General features: G+C 48.1%; 1 protein-coding gene across 3 annotated transcripts in view; it reads left to right on the forward strand.

Moving 5' to 3' along the window:
• Window positions 1–21,924, forward strand: part of LOC105470275 (semaphorin 5B) — a 121,234-nt gene that overhangs the window by 60,804 nt on the left and 38,506 nt on the right. For 2 of the 3 annotated variants that reach the window (XM_011722088.3, XM_024789274.2), the window contains exon 2: window positions 19,877–20,080. In XM_011722088.3, the coding sequence (XP_011720390.2) occupies window positions 19,927–20,080 (154 nt within the window). In that variant the 5' untranslated portion in view covers window positions 19,877–19,926. Of the gene's footprint in view, window positions 1–7,069; window positions 7,205–19,876; window positions 20,081–21,924 lie in introns of those variants that run through there. The other variant, XM_011722087.2, reaches the window with a different exon arrangement.

Genomic DNA, 21,924 nt, shown 5'->3' on the forward strand with positions numbered 1-21,924 from the left:
ATGGAGGATGCAGGAACACATGCTAGCTCTGGTCAAGGCTGCTGTCCTTGGGCGGGCTGAGGGCTGGGCCTGGTGCGTGGTCTCTCGTGCACATAGAGTGTCAGGGCAGAGCCCTGGGCCAAAAGAGAAGTGTGAAGAGCTTAGTTTTGACACCAGCCTGCTTCTTCCCCTACCTCCTTCTCAGTCCTCCTCTGGGAAGGCAGAAAGGGCCAAAAGGCCTATCTCAGTCCAGGTTCCCTGGAAGAAGCAAAGCCTGAGTAGATTCTGGAGCAAGTGACCAACCAGGTAGTGCCCTCCAGAAGAACCAGGGTAGAGCAGAGGGTGAAGCCAAGGCTACACGATCCCACGATCCCACAAGGAGCCCTGGAGCATGAATAGCACCACAGAATCTGTTGCACCTGGAGACATGGGGGCTGGGCTTCTATACTTCTCTGTCAGCTGGTGATTGCCCAAGAGCCTTGGAATGGTGGTGAGGGTTGTAGTCTCCAGGAGTCTGCAGTGGGTGAAGGGCAGGCCTCTGGAGAGGGTTGCAGGTGTGAACCATTAACAGCCAATCTGGATGGGTGCACCCACCCATGCATGGGGCAGGCACCAACAGCGCCTGCTACTCTTTCTCTCCTAAGAAATGTCATGTTAATTCAACTCAAGAAGATCCTTGCTTACTTCTGAAGATAGTTTCGAAGTCGTGTGGGGGTAGTTAGGAGGAGGAATTCTAAGGTTCTTCACCACCCTAAAATCTACAGGATTACATTCAAAAGTGAATAATTGCTGGGATAATTCTTCCAAGACTTGTCACTTTTAAAAGCTTATTATAATAAACGTTCTTAAGGCTGGGTGCGGTGGCTCATGCCTGTAATCCCAGCACTTTGGGAGGCTGAGTCGAGCAGATCACCTGAGGTCGGGAGTTCAAGACCAGCCTGACCAACATGGAGAAACCTCGTCTCTACTAAAATTACAAAATTTAACCGGGCGTGGTGGCAGGCGCCTGTAATCCCAACTACTTGGGAGGCTGAGGCAGGAGAGTCGCTTGAACCCAGGAGGCAGAGGCTGTGGTGAGCCAAGATGTTACCGTTGCATTCCAGCCTGGGCAACAAGAGCAAACCTCCGTCTCAAAGAATAATAATAATAATAATCATAAACATTCTTACAGTGAACTTCCACGCTGAGTGGGCACTCCCCTCACACAGAACTGTTGCTCAGAGTGGTTGTTTCTCTTAAGGTGAACCAGCCAGTCAATACGGTCCATGTCTAATAGGACAATTTCAGGCAGTACTACAGACTTCTGGGACTATTCTTTTTAAGAGGGGCCCTTCTCTGAGCAACTCTTTAAGTCACAAACCTCTTTGCACCCTCCAAAGCATCAACTTCAAATGAAAACATTTATCAACTGTTTTCAGTGTTCAAGACACTGGTAGGTCCTGGAGGCTGAAAAAGAAAGTGGTATCTGCCTCCCGGGGTTTGCAGTCAAACCAAGAGCCATATTTGGAGCGAATGGGGAGGTTTGATTAAGTGCCAAATAAGAGGGTAGGTGGGCATCACAGGAAGTGGGGAGGAGGAGGGAACTTCTGAAGGGGAGTGGTGTTCCAGCATGGCCTTCTGAGAAGGGTCTGAAATCAGAGAGATTCAAGCTAGCTGCTGGAGAGTCCCTTTCTTCCAGCTGGTTGTCGCTGGGCCACCTGTGCCAAGAAGCGGCACATCCAGCCATTCATGTGTTCACACAAACCCGTGTCGGCTGAGCTCCCACTGTCTGGCAGGCTGTGAGAGGACTCCCTCGGAGCTCCCATCTCATGCAGCCATGGCCCACTCTACTAGCTGCTTTCCAGTTCCTAATCCTGCAACCTGGGTCATCCAGATTGGGAGGCACTCTGAGCAGCGTGTCTGCTCTTGACTTTACCCCACTCTAATTAAACAAGTGGTCGCTTACTTATCTCCCTAGAGAGAAGAGGTTTTAGGGTAGGGAGTGTATCACTTATGAATGCTTTTGGATGCATGTAACAGAAAACACCACCTACAATAACTTTAAACATAGAGATTTATTTAATCACTTCCCAAGAGGTTTCAGAAGGGGCAGCAGCTGCTGGTCTTTGCTCACTGGCTCAACAGCATCAAGGTATTCTGTTGCCCTCTTGGCTCGTCTCTTGTCTTATGGTTAAAACAGGGCCGCTGTAGCTCAAGACATCACATTCAAGTGCAAAGGAGGAAGGTGGAGAAAGGAAAGGGATTGGTGCCCACTGAGTCTATCTCTTACAAGGAAGACAAATGTCCTCCCAGAGCCTGTAGCAGACTTCTGCTTATTTCTCCTTGGTCAGACCTGGGCACCCGTAGCTTCAAAAGAGGCTGAAGAAGCAAGTGTCTCGCCTGAGGCTGGAAACATTGCCACTCTGTGCAATGTGGGAGTTTATTATCGAAGACAATGGGGGAATGAATTTCAGGGAGGCAATCACGTTAGCCACAGAGAGCTGGTGACTTCCTCGTATAATCCCAGGCACTGAGCTCCTGCCCAAGAAACTTCTGGACAGTCCCTACCACTGAAACGTCAAGCTGCTTCTTCCTAGCCCGTCCTTAGATGAACCTTGAGAACATTATGCTAAGTGAAGTAAGCCAGTCACAAAGCTACCCTACTGTCCTCTTCCCTCCAGCACACGGAATCAAACACCAGCCTCCTCGCCCTCCCTCCCTGACTCAGCCAGGAGGCTGTTCTCCTGGTTTCTGCTCAGTTTCACCCACTGTGGAGCCCCTCTGGGAAAGTTAAAGGGAGGGAGAATGAAAGAGGAGGGAGAGTGTTAATTAAACACCAGATGTTTAACTCTGTTAATTAATGGCTCTGTCACCCTGAGTGGCAGCAGCCTTCTCTTCTCTATTTCCTTCACCCTCACTATTCTCTTTTTCTCTGGAGGGCCTTGAGTTTGAAGCTAAAGGACTCAACATTTGTTCAGTGGGGCCCTGAGACCAGCAAAGGGTGAAGGGAGAAAGCTGGCTAGGGAAGAGGGGGTTCCCTTGTCCAGGAGGGAGGCATGGACATATTTGGTGGTAGGAAGGGAAAGAAGGAACAGTGGGAGAGAGACCAAAGCCCAGAGGTCAAAGGAGACATGTTTTGTTTGGTGCATGTAGGGATTTCAAAAAATGCAAGCGGTTGCAAGCATTTAAAAATGGGGAAAATGTCACATAAATCCAGATGTGCAGATCTTTAAAACTAGGCAGGTCTGGGCCTGTGTCCTTACACAGCAACAGTTAACTGGTGGAAAGTGGAGCGGGGTAGCTGGTAGCTGTCCCGCCCAGACGAAGCGTGTGTCCTCCCATCCTCCTCTGCCTCCACCCCACATACTTGGCTCATCTGTCACATGTCACCTGCCATCCCATCTGGGGTTGGGATCCACTGAGGTACAGGTGCCAGGACTCGACAATGGGTTGCCTGTAGGAGATGATAGAGAGGAGAGCCTGAGAATGCTGAAATGTGAGTCAGGATATTTGGGGAAATTGTAGGACCAATGACAGAAATGAGGAACGTGGGAGGAGCAGGTTAAGGGAGAAAAATGGCAAATTTATTTTGGGCAGGCTGCGGTAGTGATGCCTGGATGACATGGAGACGGAGGCGGCCTGGTGGTCTGGAGTCTGGAAGAGAAGGACTGGCAATCCGCAGAGCTGGTGGGGCAGGGGTGGAAGTGAAAGCCCTGGGGAGGGAGGGAGGGAGGGAGGGCGGCTGAGACCACCCAGTATTGCCTACAGTGAGAGAAGAGGGAATTGAGGATAGAACTTTGGGAACCACACATTTGGGAGAAAGAACCAGAAAGAAAAGTTAGGGTCAACTGAGAGGGTAGAAAGAACCTGGACTGTGTAATGACAGAGAAGTAGAAACAGGGTTCAATATTTTTCTGGCGGCCGGGCGCGGTGGCTCAAGCCTGTAATCCCAGCACTTTGGGAGGGCCAGACGGGCGGATCACGAGGTCAGGAGATCGAGACCATCCTGGCTAACATGGTGAAACCCTGTCTCTACTAAAAAATACAAAAAAACTAGCCGGACGAGGTGGCGGGCGCCTGTAGTCCCAGCTACTCGGGAGGCTGAGGCGGGAGAATGGACTGAATCCGGGAGGCGGAACTTGCAGTGAGCTGAGATCTGGCCACTGCACTCCAACCTGGGCGACAGAGCAAGATTCTGTCTCAAAAAAAAAAAAAAAAAAAAAAAAAAAAAAAAAAAAAAATTTCTGGCACTTTCCTCTATATGATCTGTTTTGATGCCCAAGTGGTATTTCCAGAAAGCCAAGGGAGTCAGATGTTCTGCTCCTCCCGATGCCCCGTGTTCTCTGTCTCCCTTCTTATCTGCTACAGCTGGCTCCCCAGTGAGACATGAAATCAGCCACTTATATCAGCTTTTTAACCTCTTTCCTGCCTTTCAGATTCTTAGCTCTAATAACATTGGAATAAAATCAGCCACTTATATCACAGCTTTTTCTCTTCTTTTCTTTTTTTTTTTTTTTTGAGTCAGAGACTCACTCTGTTTTCCAGGCTGGAGTGCAATGGAATGATCTTGGCTCACTACAACCTCCGCCTCCTAGGTTCAGGTGATTCTCCTCCTCAGCCTCCCAAGTAGCTGGGATTACAAGTGCCCACCACCGTGCCCAGCTGATTTTTGTATTTTTAGTAGAGACAGGGTTTCACCATGTTGGCCAGGCTGATCTCAAACTCCTGACCTCGTGATCCGCCCACCTTGGCCTCCCAAAGTGCTGGGATTACAGGCGTGAGCCACTATGCCTGGCCCTATATCACAGCCTTTTAGCCTCTTTCAGGCTGTTCAGATTCTTTTTTTTCTTTTTCTTTTTTTTTTTTTTTTGAGGCGAAGTCTCATTCTGTCACCCAGGCTAGAGTACAGTGGCGCGATCTGGGCTCACTGCAACCTCTGCTTCCTGGGTTCAAGTGATTCTCTTGCCTCAGTCTCCCAAGTAGCTGGGATTACAGGCACGAGCCACCACACCTGGTAATTTTTTTGTGTTTTTAGTAGAGACAGGGTTTCACCATGTTGGTCAGGCTGGTCTAGAACTCCTGACCTCAAGTGATCTGCCCACCTCGGCCTTCCAAAGTGCTGGGATTACAGGCATGAGCCACAGCACCCGGCCAGTTTGGATTCTTATTTCTAATAACTTTAGAAAGAAAGGCTTGGTCTCTAATTGAAAGTTTCATTAGCATCCCAGAAATGACCCGCTAGGTAAGCAATGGCCCCTGGTGCTGTCTGCTCATCTCCTTGAGCGTGTAGGAGGGATGCAGCTTCTGTGACCAACACAGACACACACACGACTCTTTGCCACCCTGAAAAGTCTCTGCTCTCTGTGAGTGGCTAAAAGAACGGGGCTTTGGAGTCAGAGTGCCCTTGGGCCAGACCTGACCTGCAGCCACCCATTGTGACTTTTCCCTCACCTCTCTAGCCTTGGTTTATACATGTGTGAAATGAGAGTAAGGGTGGTGTGTGCATTAAATAGGATAATTTTCATGGGGGGCCAGGGGGTTGAGGAAGCTGGGGCAGAGTCTGAGCCCATCACCCCAGTCTGTGGTTCTTTCTGTCTCCCTCTGACACCACCAGCACAGAAAGCAAGGCAGCAGATGTTGCTGGTCTCACTTCATTTCCATAGATTTACAAGCGTCCCTTTATGTGTTACTGAAAAATTGGGTGTAAATCCTATTTTAAGAACACAGTGGAACTCATTACTTAAAGAACACTTTGGAAAATCCTTTTGGGAAGTGAATAATAATCACCGTGTGTGCTGGTGTTGATGAATTTCTTTTTGTTGGAGTGCAGTTCACCTGGAAGGTCTTCCCGCAATCTCCCTCTTTCTATTTTATGGCTGTCCTCTTTCTCATGGGACAGACCCTGTTCGCTTTTCCTATGCCTGTCGTTTCCACATCTCTGCTCCTCCGTCTTCCCCGCCCCCCGGGCCTGCATGTCCGGCTTCCTGATGTTCCTCCAGCAGTAGCTCCTTCTTCCCTGAGACCATGTGACCATGACTTGCTGGGATCCATTTACTGGCTGCTACTCCTTCTTCAGAAATTCAGTCACAGATGAGTCTCTGGATGCCAGAAATGTGTTTGCCATGTGGGAATGACTGAGCGGGAGTCCCCTAGGGTGGCTGTGGCAGGCAGATTAATGGCTCACCAAAGATGTCCACGTGCTAATCCGTAGAACCTGTGAATATGGTGCCTTACGAGGCAAAAGGGAATTTGCAGATGTGATTCAGTCAAGGACCTTGAGGTAGGGAGATTATCCTGGATGATCTAGATGGGCCCAATGTAATCACATAGATCCTTAAAAGTAGAGAATCTTGCCCAGCTGTGGTCCACAGGAGAGGTAACAGTGGAAGAAGGGTTAGAGATTGCAATGTGGCTGGCTTTAACTATGAAATGTGGGTAGCCTCTAGAGGCTGGGAAAGGCAAAGAAATGGATTCTCCCCCAGAGCCTCCATTGAGTAATGTAGTCCTGCTAATGCCTTGATTTTAGCCCATTGAGACCCATGTTGGACTTCTAACCTATAGAAGCATAAGATAATACATGTGTGTTTTAGGCCCAGTGTGGTGGCTCATGCTTGTAGTCTCTTTGGAGAGAGAGAGACAGGAGGACACTTTGGGAGGCTGAGGCAGAAACATCACTTGAAGCCAGAAGTTCAAGACCAGCCTGGGCAACATAGTGATATCATCTCTACAAAAAAATTTAAAAATTAGCCAGGTATGGTGGTGCAGGCTGTTGTCCCAGCTCCTTGGGAGGCTGAGGCAGGAGGATCTTTTGAACCCAGGAGGTCCAGGCTGCAAGGAGCTGTGATCGTGTCACTGCTCTACAACCTGGGCAGCAGAGCAAGACCCTGTCTCCAAAAAAAAAAAAAAAAAAAAAAAAAAAAGTTTGTTTCAAGCCACTAGTGTAGTGATTTGTTAAAGCAGCACCAAGAAACAAACACAGCAGCAACCATGTGGTCCCAGGGGCTGTCTGGCCTCATATCTGACCTCATCTCTTTTGCCTAGTTCATCATGTATCCATGACTCACCCAAAATTCTCCCCCTTCAGTGAGTGGTTCCAGCTGGTGCCTGGCCTGCATCTCTTGGATGCCTTGAGGCTTCACTCCATCTCCTGTTGCCCACCACCTCGTCCCTGGGCCACCTGATACCCCAGCCCAACAGCTAAGGTGTGGATGGACAGTAGGGGGCTGGCTTCTCTCACTGGTCAGGGGTAAGTGTGCCCAGGGGAGTGTAAGGGGGCTGCAGCAGGTACCAGACTGAGGGGAGAGCAGGGAGAAGACCCCCTCATCTGGGGTATCATCAGCATACCTCCTAAGACCTCAGTCCACTGTGTTTGAGCAGCTCTTCCTTTTTAAAAATTATGGTAACATATATATAACATGAAATTGGCCATTTAACTCTTTTTAAGTCCCTGGTTCAGTAGTATCATGTACACTCACATGGTTGTGCAGCCATCACCACCCTCCATCTCCAGAACACTTCATCTTGCGAAACTGAAACTCTACACCCGTTAAACAATAACTCCGGCTTCCTTCTGCCCCAGGCAAGCACCAGTTTACTTTCTATCTCCATGGATTTGACTATTCTAGGTACCTCATATAAATGGAATCATGCAGTGTTTATATTTTTGTGACTGGCTTACTTCGCTTAACATAATGTCCTCAAGGGCCATCCATGTTGTAGCACGTGTCAGAATTTCCTCCTTTTGTAAGGCTGAATAATATTCCATTGTATATATCTTGCACATTTCATGTATCCATTTATCTGTTGATGGACACTTGGGTTACTTCCACCTTTTGGCTATTGTAAACAATACTACTATGAACATGTGTAGGAATATTTCTTCAATATCCTACTTCTGATTCTTGGGGGTATATACCCAGAAGTGGAGTTGCTGGATCATACGGTAACTCTATGTTTAATTTTTTGAAGAACCGCCAGATTGCTTTACATAGCGGCTGCACCATTTTACATTGCCACCAACCCATTTTAACCATTTTCAAGTTATGCGGTTCAGTGTCATTAAGTATTCACACCGTCCTGTAACCATCACCACCATCCATCTCTGTAGGAGCTCTTTGAATTACAGAGAACTAACTCTCTGGATGTGAGGAACGTTACTGGAGGAAGTGAGCAGAAATGGGCCCTCCCCACAAAGGTTTATGCTGAGCAACTGAATTTATGCTGGAAATCCCAAGAAAATCCAGGCCTTTAGTTGGATTTGCTGCCTGTTTTTGAGCTGTGGGCATGTTTTCAAATGCAGTTTTCATTTTATGCCGCAACTGAGTATCTGATAGTGAAATGTTTCCACGGAGAGAGCCTGCCCATGGGGAGGAGGAAAAGGAGGCTGCTCTAATGAATAGATAAGCTTGATTTGCGTCTGGTGACATCCTTAGCATTTAATTTCAGCAATTAAAGTAGGCAAGTCTCCTTTGTTTTCTTTTTCCTTGCAAAAACAATAAAACATTACAGAATGTTTGGTAAATAAAAACAAAATCCTAGTCATCATATTACCTTAGTGAAGCCACCACCACCATTTGTAATGCTAATCTGTGCAAGGCATGAACCAAACATGCTATTCACCTTATTTTGTTTAAGCCACACTGCTACTCTATGAGGCAAGGGCCTGGTTCTCCCCGATGATTGCACGCTCTCAGCGCATGCATTTGGTCCATCTTCCTCCACATGCCTGTCTTCTACACAATTGCCCTCATGATGTTCACACTTTGTTTTCCCAAGTGATGTAAACATTCTTGTTGTATTCTTGTTTTCAATTCTTACCATGTGTTGACTTACTCTGTTCATAGGAGCAAGACTAGTCTCTATGATCACAAATACAGCAGATTATAGACCATGTTTAAGAGGTTTTCGCCATCGGCAAACATTCCCTGGAGTGGCCTGGGCTCTACCCACATTGCTATGTCAAATAATGTCATTTTCTAAATGGCTGAGTCCTGTGTGATGTGCTGGCATTGAGTAAGGGGCAGACTCCTGAGCCCGACTGCCTGGGTTTGAATCCAGCTTTTACGAGTTTGACCTCATGCAAGTTACTTTTTACTGGTCTGTGCCTCAGTTTTCACATCCATGAAATGGGGATGATTATAATACCCGCCTCACAGGGTTATTGTTTGGATTAAGTGGCATAATGTAAAGAGCATAGAACACTTCTGGGTACATAATAACATTGTTATTATTGTTGTCACTGTTACTTGATCCTGCTATTATTTAGTCTCTGCTGTGAGCTCCCTGCCCAATCTTGCTCTGTCCTCCCATCCTCAGTTTCTTCATCTATAAAGTACAGTGTTGAACCATGTGATCTGTGTCAGAGTCCTTCTTGTTAAACTTTCGGTCATCACCTTGTTCCTTTCATCTTCCCCACTGCAGCTGGAGGGATGTAGGTGGGATGCAGGGAGGACTGCCGGAACACTCATGACACACACGCGTGACTTGGAGGTTTCTAGGAATATATGGAGGAGAGAAGAACTCAACCCAGATTGCAGAAAGCAGAGGCAGGGGATGAACTTGCCACTGGGAGAGGGCAAGGGAGTTGGAGTAGGAGAGGCTCCCCATGTCCTCACCCCCCAGATTTTAGAGCTGAAATAGTGCTAGGAAGGGTTTCCTCCCCCTAAGCCTCCCCGCTCTGGTCCAAACCTTCCCTCTGGGCCCCAGTCCCCCAGATGGTCTTAAAGGGAAGAAAAGAGGAAAATCCGTATCCAATCTGCTCTATTCAGAGCAATGGGAAGGCATCTGCATCTCAATCTTATCTTTGTGCTGAGTTGGGCTAAGCTTGGCCCCCCAAGTGGTGAGTGATGGGTGGGTGGGAAGATGCCTTCATCGCCCCCACGGAGAAGCCCGCTGCGGGGCCATCATATTCGTGGCCCTGGGCAGGGGCAGGAGAGGGCTGCCTCCACAATGCCTTTCCCCCCCTGCCAAACTGCAGACAGTACACATTCTTCCCTGCTCTTGGTTTCCCCTCTATTTCCTCTTCTTTTATTTTCCTTCTCTTTTTCTCCCCCTTTCCCAGGCAGGCAGCCAAGTGGAGACTTTGAATGGAGGCAAGGATGGAGGGGACTCAGGAAAGAGGACCGGCCTGAATCCCCTTCCCCAAAGATCCTCATGTACTGAGCTGGAGGTGGGGAGTAAAGGAAGCATCGCCTTCCTTCCCACCCACCCTGGCCCCTGGCTGTCAGGCCTGGGCTGGGGGAAGCTGCCAGGTGGCTGTCATCACGCTGGGCTCAGGGCTCCAGACTCTGCCCTGTCCATCTGGAACCTCTAGAATTTCTCCGGAGCCATTCAGGACCCGGAAAACCTGCCTCCCACAGCCCAAACTCACAGGAGGCTGGTGTGCAGCAGGAAGTCAGCTGAATAATTTATAGCCAGAAAGCACTCTCCCTAGTAAGGAAGCCAACTCAGAAAACCAAATTAAACTGGGAGGGCTGCTTGGAGAGCGTGTGGAGCCAGGGCTGTGGAATGCAACGATAGGGCTGGGGCCAGTTTGTCTTCCAGGGAGGATGGTGAGTGTAGCGGCCTAGGGTGTGGGCTTGTGCAGCAGACAGTCTTGGATTCAAATCCCAGCTTCACTGGCAGTGGCAGGGGGACCTTGGGCAAGTGCCTCAGCTTCAAGAATGATGCTTATGTGGGCACCTCTTGGCCTTCTTGCAAAGCTGCTGTGAGATCCTGCAGGGGAAAGAGCGTACTTAGCACAGTGCCTAGCATGCTGTCAATATGCTCCAGGCACTTGCACTCAAGCCCTCATCTTTTAGGGTTGTAAGTTGTCTTTTTCTTCCTGATGACACCCTTTCATGGTTTTTTTCACTAAAAAGAAAAGAGGTCTGAGGTTACCCTGGAGAGGACCTCCTTGTCGGCCGCAGTATGAGTGGCCGTGCTGCTCCTGCCTGGGTGCAGCTCTGTGGGCCACACGACTTCCAACCTGGTCCCTCATTCTCCCTGCTTCTGTCTGGAGCCAAGCACCGCAGTTGGATTGGGGAATTCTCCACAAGGGTGCAAATGGGGCTGAGATCTAGCTGCATTCTGGGTGCAAGACCAGCTTCCCAATGTCTACAGTTGCCCTGCTGATAAATGGCCTGCTCTAATTCACCTGTCCCCTTGCTCACTGCCACCAAACTTCCCAAAGCATGCACGGACCTGACCACATCTTTGTACTGTCCCAAACTAGCCACAAGTCCTCTTCAGCAGACGGAGACCTCCTGAATCTTTAGGTTTGTGCTCAAGTCTCACTGTGATTTGGCCTCGGTCCTCCTTTCCAGACTCAACTCCCTCTCTGCCTCCCTCCACCAGCTTCTCCAGATTGTTCAAGGATAGGCCAGGGCCAAGTCTTTCCCCTGCTGTGCCCTCTGGAATGCTCTTCGCTCCTGGTGGCCGGGGAAGCTCCACCCTTGTTCTCTTCAAGAGAGTTCCGCTTTCTACACGAGGCCTCTTAGCTGCCCTCCTGACTGCAGCCTGTCACCCACTTTCCCAGAGCGTCTTCTCCCTTTTAGGGTACTGTCATCGGCTGCTTCCTGCTGCTCTACCCATGCATCCATCTTGCTGGACCCTGCAGGAGAGCCGGGCCCGATGCATCCTCCTGCTGAATGGAATGATCCCAGTGTGGCAACTCAGCTGCTACCCACCCCAGAGTGGTCTGGGCAGTCCCCTCTCTGAAAATGGGGGAGGGTTCAGTTGTGCAGGGGGCGCCTGTTAGGAGGCCAGTTTGGGCTCTGGGGAATTCAGCTCTCATACTCAACTCTCTTCGCCTCTGTCTCTGTCGTCCTCTGCCCCTGAGCAGAGGGCACGGGTCGCTCTGTAGCTGTGGGCCTCCTGATTGCTCTGGCCTTGGCTCCTGCCTCCACTTCTCTGCGCTCCTTCACTGTCACTCGCCAATTGCACCCCCTCCGCCTGTTTCAGCAAACCCTCTTCCTAATCTCTGTGCTGGGAAAATGAGCCCAGAAGAAGTCCCATACAAGGCGGGGAGGCCTCAGGGGGCATGTGCGCGGGCATGCATTCTCTCACACACATACACGTGCATTCACACGCCTCCAGGCACCATTAGAGTGACCCCAAACCCAGGACCCACAGGGAACTGGGACAGCAGCGTGAGAGAAGGCAAGAGAAACTCTGGCCAAAGATTTGGGAAAATGCTTTCTTCGCTGCTGAAGATTTCCCAAAATAGCAGGAGTCAGCTGGTGCTGCATCTCCCCTCCCCTACTCCTAGAGCACTCTGCCCCAGCTCCAGTGCCAAGCAGGCCTGAGGCAGGGCAAGACACGGGCCTTCTGTGCCCCCTTCCCCATCCAGACCCCGGGCCATGGGTTGCTGTCTCTGCTCACTGGAGACATGTCTCCTCTCCTCTTTTAGACTGTAAGCTCCTTGAAGGCAAGGACCATGCTTTTGTCTTGTGAACCTCCCTCCTCCCTACTTTCTCATCTATACAGGGCCCAGCACATAGCAGGTGTTCAGTAAATGCTCAGTGAAGTATTGTATAAATGAATGAACAGATACTTAGGTAACTAGTGGAATATGTTTTACATATTACTAGTAAACTAAAATATGAATTGGATTTCATAAAGAGCCTACTCGGTACCAGACTTAGTTCTGGGTGTATCAAAGCATTCTCTCTAAGCAAGAAGCTATTAACCTTATTTCACAGGTGATGAAACCAAGGTTTGCAACCAGGTAGGGCAGCCTCCCAAGCTCAGGGCTTTCTATGATACTATACAACCCTCAGGATAATTGGATTGGCTATGCACTGCTGGTGGGAACTTCTGGAACTATTTTAACATCAAATCAGACAGACGTGTTAGAAATAGAAGTTTCTGTTTGTCTTGGGAGTATTTGGTTGTATGTATGAGAAACCAAACTGTATGGGATATGAATTATATTTAGTTAATATAATCGAGATGTGAAAAGCAAGGACTTAAACTAGTTAGGAGTGTATTATTTGCTCATAATAATAATAATAGCACTTATACAATGCCTACTTTGTGGCAGATGCTGTTCTAGGCCTGTTAGACAAAAATAACTTATTTCATCTCCACAACAGCTGTGAGCTGGGTGTTATTATTCTCCCCATTTTGCAGAGAAGGAAACAAGAGACACAGCAAGCATAGGAAAGGAGTCTGGAGGTAGACAGAATGGAGTTGGTTCCATCTTCAACGTCCCAGGTTCCACCTACCTCAGCATATGGCTAAAGGTCACGTCCTTTGTTTTTTTAGAGACAGGGTCTAAAAAAAAAAAAAGAAAAAGAAGAAGAGAAGATGACTACTCAGGTAGGCTCAACACCTGTAATCCCAGTAGGTCAGGAGGTCAAGGTGATAGGATAGCTTGAGTCCAGGAGTTTGAGACCAGCCAGAGCAACATGGTGGACTCTGTTTCTACAAAAAAATAAAAAATTTAAAAAAATTTAAAAAATTGCCAGGCCTGGTGGTATGTGCCTGTAGTCCCAGCTACTCTGGAGGCTGAGGAGGGAGGATCGCTTGAGCCTGGGAGGTTGAGGCTGCAGTGAGCTGTGATCATTCCACTGCACTCCAGCCTAGGTGGCAAAGTGAGACCCTGTCTCCAAAAAAAAAAAAAAAAATGACCACCACATAGGGTCCATATTTATCTGTTCCAGTTTCCTCTACAAAGACTGACCTGACCTGCTTTGCCATCCTTAGCATATGGCTAAAAGTCACTTACCAGCTGCAGATGGCTACTGTGGCACCATTCCTCCTATCTGCTCACCACTCTGGAAAAAGGGAAGCTCTCTTAGAACACATCCCTCTAAGCCCCACTGACAACCTCCTCATGCAGCTCATGGGCCACCTCTGCCTGAAAGACTAGGGAAAGTTTTGAGCAGGGCGGGTTGCCCCCTGCTGTCATGAAGCCGAGGCTCCTTTAGAAAGGAGGAAGGCAAGGACAGACTTAGGAGGCAACGCCTGTCGGCAACTCCTAGTCTGATATAACTCCAATGGGATTAAGTAAAAACGGGAAATTTTATTACAAGGATCTGGGAGTGGGGGTGGCTCATGGAAGCAGAACATATTTAAACCTCAGGAAAGGGCTGGAATTGGGAACTGGAAAGCTGTCAGCACGCCTCTGTCTCCTGTCACTTGTCTTTGCCTTCAGATTGTCCTCAGCTCACATGGCAGGTAGCAGATAACCACCCCACGGTGGGCACAGAGGCTCATGCCTATAATCTCAGCATTTTGGGAGGCTGAGGGATTGCTTGAGGCCAGCAGCTTGAGGTTACAGTGAGCTATGGTCATGCTCACTGCATTCCACCCTGGTTGGAAGCAGAGTGATATCCCATCTCATTAAAAAACAAAAAACAAAACAAACAAACAAAAAACAGAATATGACCAGGGTCCACATTTACATATTCCAGTTTCCTCTACAAAGACTGACTTGACCTTGGGGGTTCACACACCCACATTGCTGTGGGAGAGACCTGATTTGTTTGTTCTGATCACATGACCATCCTGGTACAAGTAGCTGTGGCTGGGATGGGGACCCCATGGTACATATGAGGCTGCTGGGGCCTACCCCTTTGACCACAAATGGAGGGGAGATGATTGCCATAGATGGGTAATTCTTGGGAGTTGGGAAGTCACCTCCCAAGTTTAGAACTCGCCTCGAAAAGTCAGACCCCGAACACTTCCAGTGATATGGGAACCGACCACTCTTCTTTTTTCAGTATGATACCCGCAGTTGTGCTGAAATTTGCAAAGCTGCAGGCATAGACTCCTTGCTCTTGCCTCACCTGGAGGGAAGGTAACCGAGTAGAGGAGATCCCAGATCTAGGCCCTGCTCCATCCCTTCCCCACTCGTCGTGTCCTGTCCTTCCCTTCTCTCCTGAAACAGCAGACAGACGTGCTGTGCTGGGCCGCAGGTGGACACAGTAATATTAATCTGCAATTACTGATTCAAAAAGGACTTGGAGGACATATTTACATAAGAATGGAACTTCTGCTGCAGAACTTAGGTACATTAAGTCCTAGGGTTCAGGGTAGGAGAAGGGGCCCAGGATATGCTTCTAATTCCGGCCCCTGGAGCTTGGGATCTGGCCACATAGAGGGCCAGGCCTGCGGCTCTGAAGCTGGTGGTCAGACCTGGGGCGGGGAGGCAGAGAGGCCTGGGAAGGGAGCACAGGTCAGTGGGAGGGTGGGAAATAGTGAGGGGAGAGGAGGGCAATTGTCCTGGCACCTTGGATATTCTTAGGGGCTGACAGGAGAAAAGCCCCAGCTAAGGGCTAAAAAGCTGCTATTTGCATATGCATTGAGTATCCCTAATGAGGTGTTCTATCAGTCAGGGTCCCCCCAGGAAACAGATGACATACTTACTTGGGGTAATGTGAGGGCAGTTTAATAAAGGAACTGTTTACAAAGGTGTTGGAAGGGGGTTTGGGAACCACATGGGATAACTCCCTGTGCAGTACCCAGGGGCTGGTAAGCAAGGAGGCGGCACCACCCCTAGTTCTGAAGGGAGGACAGAGGGAGCGATTTCCTTCCGAAGCCTGGAAGCAGGGGAGCTCTGGTCTGTCGAGGGTTGCAGCTGTGCTCACTCTACTGCCTTCTCCTCCCTCTGTTGGCCAAACCCAAGCAGGGCCTCCTTGGATGCAGTTCTCCCACATTCGTCCACCTCCCAGGCACAGAGCAGGGAGGAGGTGCAGGCAGAGGGCTTCCAGCATAAGTGTCAGAGGGCAAAAGGAAATGCTCCAGTCCCTGTTCCTCTCTCCCCAGAGCACCAGAATAACTCATGCTAGTTGATCACTCTGTCTGCCAGGTACTGCTCTAGGCCTTTTAAAGGTAATAACCCGTTTCATCCTCACAACTGCTAAAGAAGTTGATATTGTTATTATCATCCCCAGTTTGGAGAAACTAAGGCAGAGAGAGTGTTTTTCCCAGAGTCACACAGCTAGCAAAGAGGAGGGCTAGGACTGGGCCTCAGGTTGTCTTGCTCCAGAGATTTGGCCTTGCCCTTTGAATCCCTCTTCCCCAGTCCTGTGGCCTTGTTTGAGGGGCCAGGGGTCAATGTCAGGAAAATTGGTGGGCTCCAAGGATGGGCAGCAGAGCCAAACCCCATGCCACAAGACAGACCCAGGCTAGCGCTTAGGAAAAACTCCACGTGAGTGACAGTGTGAAAAATCACTTCAGGGAGTAGGTTTGGACCAAATCTCCCTCCCAGAGGGTCTCTGCTAAGAGGAATGGTCAGGCTCTTCTCGGGAGGAGTAAAGTATGAATGAGTTTGAGCCTGAGGATAAGGGGATCAAAAAGGTGCTGTGGGTCCTAATTCCGGGTGGGGTGCAGACCAGGGAGGGAGTGGGGGGAGAAGGGGCCAGTTGGGTGCACTGGCTTCATTCTGTTATTTCCTTGGAGGCGTGCAACCATTCAGTGATGGGTATTATTCCATTTCACACACATGTGAGGAAACTTAGGCAGGAAAAAAGTAATCCTACTGTGATTTTCCAGACCTGGAGTAAGGTAGTGGCAGTAGGAAGGGAAGAGAGAGGAAGGGTTGGGGCAAGCGTCTTAGAGCAGGAAGGAGCCCCAGCCCTCTAGTCCTCCAGTTTCAACCCTGGGAGCTGCTCATCAGAATCACCTGGGAATTCCATACCTGCCAGCCCCGGACTCTGCTCCCTCAGGGGGATGATTCTAATTCACCCCAGCTCCTGGTCGGGGATCCCCAATCTAGTTCAACCTTTCATTTTATTGCTGAAGAAAGTGACACCAAGGAGTTCACTCTGGGTTAGAGACCTTTGAGAGACATAGGGTCAGTGGGGCTTGGTGACATGTTGGATGGACTAGGGAAGGAGAGAGGAGGTGGAAGGGACTCAGATGCGACAAGTCAGACAAATGTTAGGGTTTTCCAGGAGTTTTAGTGAACCCAAACTAGTTTTTTTTTAAGTTTCTTAAATCTAAAAACTTTATTGAGTGGCCAATATGATTACCTGAAAGTGAAATATAATGAAATAATATTTGAAATGAAAATATTATTGAAAATGAAATGAAAATAATATAAAAAGGTATTTACTGAGAAGCCTTGATTCCCATTTTGCTACTTAAAGATAACCTACTAAAATTAGTTTTGGTTTATTTTTCCAGTGTATATCAATGCTATTATAAACATATATAAATACATATGTTCTTATTTTTACCCTCTTATTTTCACAAAAGGTACCATGCTATTAAGCTGTTCTGTACCTTGCTTTTTTCACTTTTTTGATATGGATATTTTTCCATATCAAAGCCTAGAGGAAGCCTGGGCAGCAGAACAAGACGACCCCTCCACTTACAACAGAGCATGCCCCTCTAGTCATGCATGATGGTGCATGCCTGTGGTCCCAACCACTAGGGAGGCTGAGCTGGGAGGATCGCTTGAGCCCAGGAGCTCAAGACTGCAGTGAGCCATGATAGTGCCACTGCATTCCAACCCGGGCGACAGAGCAAGACCCTGTCTCTCTAAAAATTAAGTAAAATAAAGAGAGAAAAATCTTCATACTTTTTAACAGCTGCATAATATTCCATTGTGAAGATATACCCTAGTTTATTTGAGCAATCTCCTGTTTCTGAATATTTGGTTGTTTCCTGCCTTTCTGTTCTTTCAAAGAATGTGACAATGAACAATCTCGTACGTAAGTCACTTTGCACATGTGCAGGTGCCTCTGTGGTCTGTTTTTGCCCTCAACTATCTGTGAAGAGGCAGGTTTGATTTTTCAATTTACAATCTGTCACAGATGGATACTTACATAAAATTCAATAAAAGTGAATTACTAGAGAAATGAATTGAAATAAAACATGCAACATACAAGCCTGAATATTTTGTTATTAGATTCAATATACATAAAATTACTCTGTCAAATTATTATAAAGATTTTTAAACACTGACTCTCAGATCTCTGCATTTCTGTGACCGTGGAGTTGTTCCAGTGTGTGAATCGACACTGGTTTGTGGAACACACTCCAAGGAGGACGAGTGTAGACACAAAGAATTAGGTTGCTAGGTCGAGGGGTAAATACATGGGTAGTTTTGCCAGATATTGCCAGGATCACCCCACAGGGATTTGCCATCTTGCACACCCCAACCCCCACAGCAGTATATGGTAGTGGCCCTCTCCCCACTGCTTCACCAAAAGACTGCAGCATCTAACTTGGATTTTTGCTAAACTAATAGATGAGAAGTGGTATCTCAGTCTATGTTTTAACTGGTGTTGCTCTTATTATGAGTGAGGATAATTGTCATTCATATTTTAAGCTCCTGTTTATATTTATATTCTTTGCCTATTTTTCTACTGGATTGTTAGTCTTTTCCTTCCTGATTCCTAGAAGTTCTATAATCGCTGCATGAATTCATCTTGCTCGCTGTCCAGAAAAGCTGATGCATTGAGAACAGCAAGTTTTTGCAATAGAGAAAGAACTTAATAGATGCAAAGCCAGCTAAGCAGAAGGACAGGAGTTTATCATTATTCAAAGCAGCCTCCCCCAAAATTCAGAGGGTAAGGCTTTTAAAGGATAGTTTGGGAAGCAGTGGGGCTAGGGAGTGGAGAGCACTGATTGGTTAGGTCGTGGATGAAATCACAGGGAGTTGAAGCGTGTCGTCTTGTGCTGAGTTCAGTTCCTGGGTAGGGGGGCCACAAGGTCAGATGAACCAGTTTATCAGTCTGGATGGCACCAGCAGATCCAATAGAATACAGGGTCTGAAAAAATACCTAGAACACCAATCTCAGGTTTTACAATAATGTTATCTATAGGAGCAATTATTAATCTTGTGACATCTGGCTGAATGACTCCTGAGCCATATTGTCTTATCCTGTGGCTAAATTGTTAGTATTACAAAGGAGGTGTGATCCCCAAGCAAGGAGGGGGTTTGCTTTGGGAAGGGGCTGTAATCTTCTCTGCTTCAAAGTTAAACTGTAAACTAAATTCCTTCCACATTTAGCTTGGCCTAGGCCTAGGAATGAGCAAGGGCAACTTGCAGGCTAGAAGCAAGATGGAGTCTGTTAGGTCAGATTTCCTGCACTGTCATACTTTTTGCAAAGGCAGTTTCAGTTCTTTATATATTAGGAATATTAGTCTGTTGTTTGTGATATGAATTGCAAATATTTCTTTCTAGTTTGTCATTTTCCTTATGATTTTGATGGATTATTTTAAAAATTATTTATTTATTTATTTATTTTAATTTTTTTTTTTTAAATTTTTATTTTTAGTAGAGAAGGGGTTTCCCCATGTTGGTCAAGCTGATCTTGAACTCCCGACCTCAGGTGATCCGCCCTGCTCAGCCTCCCAAAGTGCTGGGATTACAGGCATGAGCCACTGCGCCCGGCCTGATTGATGTTGTTTTGGGGGAGAGGAGGGGGAAGTGCAGGTGTTTGCGATTTTAATGTAGTCAAATGTATCAATCTTTTCTTTGATGGCTTCTGGATTTTGAGCCATGGTTTCTCATGCCAAGGTATAAAGGATCCTGCCTGCATTTTCTTCTAGTATTTTTATGATTTTTATCCTTAACATTGAAATCTTTTGTCTATTTGAATTTTTTCCTAGTGTATAAAGTATGAGTTACGGATCCAGATTTATCTTTATACAAACAACTACCCATGGCCTCAGCTCCATTATTAAAATCCCTAAGATACTACCTTTATCATTAAAACTAATTTTAAACCATTTGGAATCATAAATAGAAAAGGCACTGTAATTTGTCAGTTTTGTAGAGAATGCTATTACAGGGGAAATTAGCTTTCAGGGAATGATCTATATCTTTGCATTTACTAGAGCAGAGCAAACTCTGAGTAACATAAATACAATAGAAATTTATTTTTCAAATCCGGTGGGGGCACTGATAACCACAAGGAAATGGAGGGAAGTGGGCCCAGATGGAGGGAGCCCTTGGTGAGACTTAGTGTTTACTTTACAGGTCTTCTCCCCTGTCTGCCTCCCGGAGCTAGGACTGCAGAGGGGCCCACCATGGTGCTTGCAGGCCCCCTGGCTGTCTCGCTGTTGCTGCCCAGCCTCACACTGCTGGTGTCCCACCTCTCCAACTCCCAGGATGTCCCCAGTGAGCCCAGCAGTGAGCAGCAGCTGTGCGCCCTGAGCGAGCACCCCACCGTGGCCTTTGAAGGTAAGAGCTGCTTCCTACTTGGCCCTGTCTTGCAATGGCCGTGTCCTGAAGGACTTAGGTCAGGCCTTGGCAGGATGTTTCTGGCTGTTGGATGTCCTTGGGATGTTCATTAACTGCTGGGTCCCGGGGTCCTGAGACTCTTCCTCTGGTGCTGGATGTTTTAAGAAGGATGGGGAGCAATGGGCTGGAGGGGTCTAATTTTTGTCTCTCGGTAATTTATTCAGGCCCTTCATGCATGCCAACCTGGGGGAGGGGAGTCTTTTGCTAGAAAAGGAAGTTGTGGATGCCCTGGGTGGAGGTGGCCAGGGGTCTCAGCATGACTCACGCATTAGGAGGTACCTGGAGATCTCTGGAAAGCTTCCTTCTGCTCTAAGGGGCTGCAGGGATCCCTCTCTTTAGGGTCTTGGGAAACCTCAGTGCAAGGGCCCTGGTGACTCATAATGCCTTCTGTTTGTCAAGGGAGGGTATGAGAATGTGCTATTAAAGTGTTTCCCAAACTGTGATCTGTAAATCACTGGACATATTCCAAGGGGTCTGTAAATTCTTGATAAGAGTTTCTAAAATTAGTATATACATTCTAATACTTGCTAAAAAACAAAACACAAATACCAGAGCATCCCAGACATTCTCTCACGACCTGTTACCCAGTTTGGGTGGGTCCTGGTTGTGTTACAGTCACATTAGTACTTCATGAACCACCACCTACTTGGCAGCTCACACTGGGATCTGCAGATGTAGTCTCAGGGGTCCCTAGGCTCTTAAGTTTGATCGACACTGGCCGGTTTCCTCCTCATAGTAACCCTGTTGGGGAGGCAGTGCAAGGAGATCGTCACTGCCTTTTACAGATGGGAAGCCTAGGCGTGGCGGGCCAGAGAGGCTTGTCAGAGCCAGTCCTCAGTGCTGGGCTCCTGACTCCACGTGCAGTGCTCTGTCCACTGCCCACTGCAGAGCGATCAGGTGCTCTACCCTCCGGTGGCCCATACGGGAGGACATGCAGAGCCCCATCCTGCAGGAGTGGGCGGGGCAAGATGGAACCCAATTGGAAAAATCAACCAGTGAGGCCCAGGATTTGAGGGGTGGGAGAGGCAGTATGTATGAGAGTCTGGGGGTGTTGAGGAAGGGTGGGATTCCCAGCTGTGGGCTGGTTCCTCTCAGGGAGGAAGGTTTCCAGCTGTCTTCTCGGCGCTGTCTTGTTTGAGCTGGGATCCAAGGCTTTGAAGGCTTAAGTGGATTAAAGTAAATTAACAATGTCCTAAGCCTGCAAAACGCGTGCACACCCTCAGACTTCTGATGGCTCCTGGAATGCTGGTGGCTGTCCCTGAAGAGGACAGAGGGAGACAGAAGGAGTGGATTCTTAGGGCTACCCTCCTCGCATTGGGGCCCCTGTGGCAGCTCCTAATGAAACATTTCCTCCCAGGGGCTTTGTTGGGGGCACTATTGGCCTGGCTTAGTCTGGGGGCAGGGACATGGAAGGAGAGCTGGGGAATCCCTGTCCCCCGACCAGGCAGGTCTCCATCTGTGCAAATTAGATTGGGGGAGGAAGTCAGGGAGGTGGGAGATATCTTCCTTGTGTGCCTGGGGTCCTTGAAACCATTTTTGATCCTCAGGTATGAATTGAATGAATCTGACTTCTCACCCCACCCTCCTACAGAATGAAGGAATGCCCTCCTCCCCTTCTGCATTCTGACAGCTTTGAGTTTTCCTATCCATTTGCCGAATTTGTATTGGGCCCTGCTTTGTGCCAGGTACAGAAGGGGATGCTGTGGGGCCTTGGAGGTGAACAAAAGTTTTCTTTGCGTACCTAATGATCTTGTATTGTTGGTTAAAAGTCACTGCCTTTGGTC

This window comes from Macaca nemestrina, chromosome 2 (genome assembly GCF_043159975.1).
Source record: "Macaca nemestrina isolate mMacNem1 chromosome 2, mMacNem.hap1, whole genome shotgun sequence".
Taxonomy (NCBI): Eukaryota; Metazoa; Chordata; class Mammalia; order Primates; family Cercopithecidae; genus Macaca; species Macaca nemestrina.